A 9,102-nucleotide genomic window follows, 5' to 3' on the forward strand; every position below is an offset into this window, starting at 1 on the left:
TTTTTGTGACACTGTACAACAAATAATATTTTTACATTACCATGAGGGTTGGGTTTAGCGTTGACGTAGGGGTAGACGCTAATAAAATACAATTAATCCGTAATTTAATAAATGATATAAATACTTCTCATTAACCTCCGATCGCAGCTGTATCCCTTCTAGCAACAACGGCGATGCCAATTACCCAACATATGACAAATAATACGTTTATTAATATGCTGTTTAAAAGACAAGATATATGTTCTATCACATATTTGGGAATCGGAAAAAATTTGACTATTTGACTATTGAATATCAAAAATTTGACTATTGTTAAACCATTTGTCAATATTTACAGAAAAGGGCAAAAAGAAACAAAATACGAGATGTACATAGATCACTGGGGTTGGTAGGCCACAAGATAAACTTGACGCGTCACCATGGGAACTTTAGAATGCAGTGAGACAAAGAAAATGAAAGCACATCAGTAGGAAGGAAAAATCATAATCTTAAACACAATCTTTAAAATAATGACATATTAAAAAATTTGCAGATATATGACAGAGATTTGTGATACAATCACAGTGAAGCATTCATTAAATCCTTGTTTTATCCTCAAAGTGAAACAAATCATCCACCTGTATAATTCCTATATTTGTCTTGGAAAAAATATCTTTTTGAAACCATTTGCGTTTGCTATAATTTTTAACTTCATTTTAATGTATCTTTTGTTAGTCAGGTTATCATACTGTCTGAATTTTATACCGGCTCATGCCGAGTGATGATATACAGATGAATTCAAATATTGATCACATCGAATACATGTTTGGGTATTTCAGTCATTATTTTATAAAGTGTGACAATTTGTGCAAAAAATAAGGAGAGATCAAAATTGAAAATCAAGATCTTCAGTAAAGTATCTCTAAGTTGTACAACAATGTCTGAAATTGATTCTGATAAGTCCAATGTAAAAAATACTGTCTCTTAGGTACCTGACATGGCTGAAATCCAGTCCCGTTTGGCCTATGTGTCCTGTGTACGGCAGCTGGAACTAGTCAAGAAGAGTGCATACTGCGAATACATTCGCCCACCCATCGACCGCTTCAAGACCATGGATTTTGGGAAATTTGATGAAATCTATGTGAGAACACAAAAGCATAAGTCTACAGATAACAGAAGGGGGACGACAGCCTTGATGCTACAGAATTTAATAGCATTATATTTATAGCGTATATCTGTTTTTCCAAATGCTAAATGATCTCCCACATCTGGCATACTGAACGTTTTTCTGTCTGCTCTCAGGATGTGGGTTATCAACATGGCAAACTGGTGTTTACCGAGTGGGCTCGTGGGGACATTATTGACAACATGCTGAAAGATCATCGATCAGCTGACTATAATGACAGCAAGAAGACGGACGTGAGTATTCTTAAAATCTCATTAAAACAAACAAGCCACATTTTATTAATCCTTGTTAGTTGTCACATAATCCTTCAGAAATCATTCTTATGGCTCATTTCCACTGAGCGGTAAAGTTTGGTACTGTACAGAAGTTACCAAAATAACAAACTGTACCCTACCACGACTTTTAGGATCCTTTTGTAAAGGTACCTAGTGCAATAGCACGGTACCTAAAGGGTGGAGCTACTCACTGTAGGATGCTGATTGGTTTACAGAAAATCATCACCATTGTGTTTTTCTAACAGTGTAATAATCTTTACCGTCACTTTTGATTGTGCTTTCTGAGTACAAGTATTAATTTCCCAAAATGTAATTTTTTTTTTAACAAACTCAAAATAATTGCCGGTTCATTCCTCTGTGAAAAGTGAACTAGAAAAGTGATTCAACTCACAAAAGTTGTAGCATATGCTTATTCATATTAAGCAATTTGAAGTTTATAATATTTTACGTGTGTACATATTTGAATGGAATCAGCTGATATTGGATAATTATGAATGGTTTGTTAAGTATTTAATCCATTAATATCATTCTGTAGTGACTGTACATTGTTATGGTTTGTTTCAGTCATGTCCTTGTCCTAGTGCAGACTTCACTGATCTAGCTGAAATCGTGTCCAGGATTGAGCCTGTGCAGAGCTATGTAGGAGCCGATGGTCAGTTACCCAAACCCAGTCCCTAAGGAACATTACTTGCACTATATACTTGTACTTATATTGTACTCACTGTACATTGTACTTGTCCTTAACCATTACCTGTGTGTCTAGCAGAGGAGTCTGACTATGCAACAGAGTACGAGGAAGACGGTATGGACACAGTGAGAGAAGAAGAAGGTGAGGAAGAGGAGGAGGAGGGCGAAGATCCTGAGGATCAGTCTCCTGGAGATTGGGGACCAAACGGGGTCTTCCCACCAGTAAGTAAACATACACACACACAACCTTTTATATACATACAGCCTTAAATGTCAAGTAACTGATAGCATTACAGATGAAGAAAAAACACCAACAGTTTTTTTTGTGTAGGATGAAGATAAGACAGTCCGTCAGAGGAAAAACGTTTATAGGGACCCCAACGCTGACTTTTCTGGAGTGTCAGATTGTTGAAAAAGGAGTAATGCAGAGTCAAGAGGTCAAAGGGCACTGGAAAGAGAAGTCGTCGTGCCCCAAGGGCTGAAGAGTTTAAAGACAGATACAGAAGAAAGGACTTCAGCTGAATGAATAAGATTGTTGTGAAGTCACCAAAGATACTGTGATTTCGAACCATTAACACTACTTTACCTACAACTTGTCACCAAAACTGTTACTCCCTCTATTGTCATTTTGCCTTTGGGATATTTTTTTGCCTCAAGACTCTGCAACAACGAGGTCCAGGGACTACCACGTCATAGGAACCACTGCTTGAGATACTGTGCACCGAAATTAGGGGCTGTACGTCTTTGAAATATCTAAATAGAGTTTCATGATGATGTCTGCAGTGGCGGCCAGTATACCACTACCCCTGAGTTCTGGTTGACTCGTCTGTTTCCAGATGGTACCAGTTCAGTACAGATAGTGTGTAGTGAGTGTGTCTGGTTGGATATTTTAATTTAATTTAATTTACATTTACATGAGGGTGTGTTTGCATGTGTGTATGACTGAAACCAAAACCTTCATTGGCAACTTCTCCCATGGAATGCCTTCTAGACTGAAAGTGGTTTCTCAGGATGCATTTTTCAAGATCTGAAGCTGAGAAATAGACTGTGCAGATACAGGAAGAGTTGAGCGAGTGATTGTGCTGCATAGGGTCCTATCATTTCCATTAAATTTACATTTGCACATTAGTAGGGTGTGAAAGCAGGAGAGAGATGAAGTGACAGCAGTAGATGCCCACAGCTGAGAGCAAGGAAGGAAGACTAGTAGATGGTGAGGAAGTTGGAATTTTAGAAAGATGAAGAGTAGGATCAGTAGTAGGCAAAGAAATGGGATGTTTGCCTAAAGGGTGAGGATGTGAAAGAAGCTAAAAAGGAAGAGGGCAAAAAAGTGAGAGTGGTAGTGAGGGAGGAAGTGAGAGCGGTAGTGAGTTAGTAAATGTGTGTGTTATTAAGCCATTAAGTGAGAGTAGTAGCGAGTGAGGAAGAAAGAGTGTTAGTGAGTGAGGAAGTAAGAGTGGTACTGAGCGAGAAAGTGACAACAGTAGTGAGTTAGTAAATGAGTGTGTTAGTGAGCCAGGAAGTGAGAGCAGTAGTGAGTTGGTAAAAGAGTGTGTTGGTAAGCCGGGAAATGGGAGTGGTAGTGAGTTAGTAAATGTGTGTGTTAGTAAACCAGGAAGTGAGAGGGGTTAGTGAGCAAGAAAGAAAGAGTGGTAGTGAGTGAGGAAGTGAGAGTGGTAGCGAGTTAGTAAATGAGTGTGTTAGTGAGCCAGGAAGTGAGAATGGTAGTGACTGTGGAAGAAAGAGTGTTAGTGAGTGAGGAAGTAAGAGTGGTAATGAGTTAGTGAGCCAGGAAGTGAGAGCGGTAATGAGTTATTAAATGAGTGTGTTAGTAAGCCAGGAAGTGAGAGTGGTAGTCAGTTAGTAAATGAGTGTGTTAGTGAGCCAGGAGGTGAGAGTCGTAGTGAGTGAGGAAGTGAGAGCGGTAGTGAGCGGGGAAGAAAGAATGTTAGTAATTATTTTAGTATGTTAGTAGAAGGGTGTTAGTAGAAGAGTGTTAGTGAGCGAGGAAGTGTGAGCGGTAGTGAATTAGTAAATGAGTGTGTTAGCAAAGCCGTTAGTGAGCAAGGCAGAAAGAGCGGTAGTGAGCAAGGAAGAGAGAGCGGTAGTGAGTTAGTAGAGTGCATTAGTAAGCCAGGAAGTGAGAACGCTAATGAGTTCGTAATAGAGTGTGTTAGTAAGCCAGGAAGTGAGAGCGGTAGTGAACGAGGAAGAAAGAGTGTTAGTAAGGGAGGAAGAGAGCGGTAGGAAGTTTGAGTGGTTGTGAGAAAGGAAGTGTGTTAGAAATCATGGAAGAGACTGAGGAAGTGAGAGCGGTAGTGAGCAAAGATGCGAGTGGTTGTTGACCGGTGTGTTAGTAAACAAGGAAATGAATGCAAATAGCAGGGAGCTTTCGCAAGGAGTTTCATAAATGCCAAAAAATATCTTATGTGGATTTGAATAGGTGTTTTACCTGCCTGTATGTTTTCAGTTTTTCAGAGCTACTTGTGCTTCAGGTAGACAAGATGAATGCCTTATTTTGTTATTGCACATTAACAAAGCAAAAAAAGAGTGAAAATGAACAAAAACACCTGTAATTTCATAGCAGACATGAAGATGTGGGGAGTTCAAATGATTATTTTGCTGCGAGTGTCAGGGAAGCAGTATCCAATACTGGAAGACATTTTCCTTTCTCTTAAAAGCCAAATGTCGTCGTTCCCATTTTCACCTAAAGTTGTCCATAATCAATGTATATATCCCTAAACCCTCACTAAGATGTACAAATTACTCAACCATTAATGCTTTTGCTTTGTTTCAGTCTTTTTACACTGAGACATCTTTGTTTTGTATGTTCGACAGACTGAAAGGATTGCCAACTACTATTTAATTTATTGGTTTTACCACTGGCTTTTTTTAAACAACACTTTAGAGATTATAAAGAATAACGATATGTGGTTTCTGATTTTGCTTGATTAGCATTTTTGCACTGATGATAATGGAAAAACAATATATTGAATGTCTTTATTGTTTAATAAAAGAGGAGTCTGGGATTCAGACATTGGAAATGAAAGCTGAATGAGGTTATAATGAATAATAAAATCTTATTTAATGCCATTCTGACTAAATCATTTTTATTAATTTATTCATTTTCTTTTCAGCTTAGTACCTTTATTAATCAGGGATCGCCACAGTGAAACACCCATACACTCTCATTCACACACACATACACTACGGACAATTTAGCTTACCCAATTCACCTATACTGCTTGTCTTTGGACTGTTGGAGAAACCGGGACTCGATCCAGCGACCTTCTTGCTGTGAGGCGATCGTGCTACCCACTGTGCCACCGTGACACACTAAATAATTTTGTTTTAAGTAAATTATAATTAACAAGTATGTATTCATTATGTGTATTAAGGAAGCTTTAGCTTTTGTCGTGATGTACAATATATATTATACCCATACTGCCATAAACTGTAGAAAGTTAAAAATTCAAATGTTAATGTATTAACTACATTTACATTGTCATTTAGCAGACGCTTTTATCCAAAGCGACTTACAAATGAGGACAAGGAAGCAATTTACACAACTATAAGAGCAACAGTGAACAAGTGCTATAGACAAGTTTAAGGTGTGTAAAGTCTAAGAAGCTAAGCATTAGTACATTTTTTATTTTTAATTTTAATTTTTTTTTTGAGAGAGAGAGAGTACTGTTAGTACAGTTAACTAACAGCAAACGGCAAAAAACAGCTATTTGTTAAAGTTGTTGTTAAAATTTAGTTTATAAACTCAACTTATAAAATAGCTTGGATGAGAATTTTATTGGATAGGAAATTAATATTAAATATAGTTAATAATAATTATAATTTAATTACTCTCTCTCGTTACCAGTGGTAATGCAACAATGTAAACATTAAAGGACATTCATAAAGTTGAATAGGCTCACTTGTTACCCACTTAAACAACATATTTCATGTTCATTATAGCAACTGAATAATGTCACGTCTCTAATTCAAATACGGATGACCCACCCCACACTGACAAAGGTCCTGAATTTGTCCCATACAAGAGCTCATTTGTCCTATTTTGACAGTTATGCCATCATAAATAGTGAAAATAACCCATAGAAAAGGGCTGTATAACCAAGCGGAATCTTGGTGTGACTTCTGTTAATCAGTTTCGGCCAATGCAAACAATTATTTTTCAAGAGTCCCAACATCCAGCTGTGAAAGAATACATCTGGCATAAGCGAAGTCATGTTTCCCTTAGTGTATTGTTTTTAAATAGAGAAAACATTTGACAAGTAACTTTTATTCTATACATCTTGGACCTTATTCTTGAAAGAAAACATGACCAATAAAAAAGTGTGACACTTTTACAAGAGAGACTAGAAAAATTGTGAATTTCTAAATTATTATTAGGCTAAAATGTAACAGTTTTTTATTATTCAAATGGCCAAATACTGATCGAGGTTGAAGTTGAATGTGCTGGCCTGTTTGTTATTTGCTTCATAAATTACACTAGGCTACAGTGTGCAATTTAAAACTTTTATCTAACGATATATGATAAAACAAATATTTGTCATATTTCTTTATTCGAAATATTTAGGAAATATTTCTGTTACATCAAAAGTGTGGTTATGATGGACATCCAACAAGCTAATTGATTCAATGAATTCAGCTAATATGTTGCTTACAATCTCACCTAATTCAGTATTTAAGTCTCATAATACAGGTAAATAACTGCAAAATGTCCACTTTTTGAGAGAAAAAGAATCACCCTTTCACCAGGCTGGTTACTGGCCTGATATAAGAATGTTTCAGTTTACAAAAAAATGTGGCTTTAAAACTACATTTCAGCATTTTGTTACTACTAGCAATGTTCACAGTGGAAGATGTTTATTCCCAACTATACAAACCTGAAATTAAGGAATGAAAGAAAGGTAAACTTGATCCCAGTTTTCCTGTCTTATTTTGTGGTTACATAAACACAAATTTTGCGATGACAGAGCGAATAACGTTACATTTCAAAACGTTTAGCATCTTTCAACATACCTGCTAATTTTCATCCATGATTCTTTTGTGCCACGCCAGCATGAAATGGCGCTAAAATGTGGGCGGTACTTCAAGCAGAGCCTAGCATAGCATTTTGTAAGAGTAGACATATTGCGCCACTTTCGTCTTTAGTTTTGTACTTTGTAGAAGACGCAAGTCATAAAACATCACATTTCCGATGTCTTCTACAATCAAATGTTCTGTTTGCGGTGGTTGTAAAAATTCTTACCTTATCAGTTTACAAGGTTCTTGTCTAGAACTACGATTTGGGGTCAACACATCCGCCAAGACAATTACCGTTACATTCAACGAGCGTCAAAATGGCGCCCAGTGCGTGAACGATTATAAAATAATATTTAAATGACATAAAACAAGGACAAACTTTTAACAAATATATAAGTGTATAGATCCTGACACGGGGCTGAGTTGAGTGTAGTGTCTGCTTGTACGTAAATGCATAAAAAATAAACCACACAAAAAAATTTTTTTTGTATTTTATTTGTTTTAGGTTTTTGAAAGTTTTAAATTTTTCCCAAAAGAAAAAAACCTGAGGTATTCACAATATAATGGCATTTCTTTCATTTGAAATGAGAGGGGGGAAAACATGGGGAAGGGGGCATCAAAACGATGATAAAACTGTAATGGCTGTGTCTCAATACAATATAACAGGCTGTGATACTTCAGCTCTATTCCAATATTAAGATGGTACCCAAAAAAACGCATAATAAATAAAAGTAAAAAATATTCACAAAAGACAAGCTATTTTATTCACGCTTGCCTGTTGTAGTTGAGTCTTATTTATTCGACACACCACATCAAATATCTTAGTATAGTATAGTTGAATCTAATCACAAGAAGTTAGCAAAAATGTTGCATCATGATATCTATCAACTATAACATTTTTATCTATCATGAAAACATGAAAGGTTGCCAAAGTTTGTTGTTGGCACAAAGCATTTCTAATGTTTACAATATATTTTCCATGTGGTTTGGAAATGCCAACAATATGGAGATCTGTTTCTTTTGATTTGATTTAAAAATGTCTAAAATCCACCTATCAGAATCAAATCAATTTGGTGAACTACATGGATATAAACTCCATGTCAACTATTATTAATAATAATAACAATAATAATAATAATAATTTAAAAACCTCCAGTGCAACAGCAGCTAAAATTGTGAGATTTCCACATAAAGACACATTGTAACCATACAGCAAAACAGAGTTGTGTTAACAGCTCTGGGGGTGAAAAAAAAGAAAGAAACACATTGCAATAAATGATTGCTTAGCTTCAACAGAAAAAGACACACCTTTGATGCAACATTCCCGGGAACCATTTATGAAACCGAACTCTCAATCCGTTCCACTTTAATCATCGTAATTTGGTGTGATCTTAACCCTGAAGATAATAGTAATAATAACAATAAGAGCAAACAAAATGGTCACTTTAAAAAAAAACTAAACACGGTTACGAAGGACTAAAACGGATACAAAATAACAGACTTTTGGTTTGCTAACAGCCGAAGACAAAATGTCTCCCTAAAAACCTCTCTTAGCACTCATCCATTCATTCATTCATTCAGCTGAACACAAATACAACATAAAACAGAAGATATCAATCAGTACAAATAACAATATCATCATTAACAGCTTGAAATCAGCCAACAATGATAAACGTAAAAAGTCTATAATGCATATAAGATTTAAAAACAAAATAATGGAGACATAAAAAGGCAAAAGTGTGTCTTTTTCGAAAAACACATCTTGAGGGGGAAAAACGTACACTATATATATATATATATATATGTAAAAATTATAAATAAAGATAAAATATATATATATATATGTCCCCCCGCTCCAAAATAAAACGTAAAATCAATGGCAGTTACTTCATGATCATAACATGCAATTGATATACTTACAGCACTGGACAAACTATTTCT

The 9,102-nt window shown here is 35.8% G+C and overlaps 1 protein-coding gene across 4 annotated transcripts in view; it reads left to right on the forward strand.

Annotated features, from left to right (window-relative positions):
- pnpla6 (patatin-like phospholipase domain containing 6) overlaps window positions 1-5,217 on the forward strand; it is a 49,859-nt gene extending 44,642 nt beyond the window's left edge. For 3 of the 4 annotated variants that reach the window (XM_056456665.1, XM_056456662.1, XM_056456667.1), the window contains 5 exons: window positions 968-1,120; window positions 1,282-1,398; window positions 2,005-2,092; window positions 2,204-2,349; window positions 2,459-5,217. In XM_056456665.1, the coding sequence (XP_056312640.1) occupies window positions 968-1,120; window positions 1,282-1,398; window positions 2,005-2,092; window positions 2,204-2,349; window positions 2,459-2,539 (585 nt within the window). In that variant the 3' untranslated portion in view covers window positions 2,540-5,217. The remainder of the gene's footprint in view (window positions 1-967; window positions 1,121-1,281; window positions 1,399-2,004; window positions 2,093-2,203; window positions 2,350-2,458) is intronic. The other variant, XM_056456666.1, reaches the window with a different exon arrangement.
- Window positions 5,218-9,102: the final 3,885 nt, after the last annotated feature.

Source organism: Danio aesculapii, chromosome 1 (genome assembly GCF_903798145.1).
Source record: "Danio aesculapii chromosome 1, fDanAes4.1, whole genome shotgun sequence".
Taxonomy (NCBI): domain Eukaryota; kingdom Metazoa; phylum Chordata; class Actinopteri; order Cypriniformes; family Danionidae; genus Danio; species Danio aesculapii.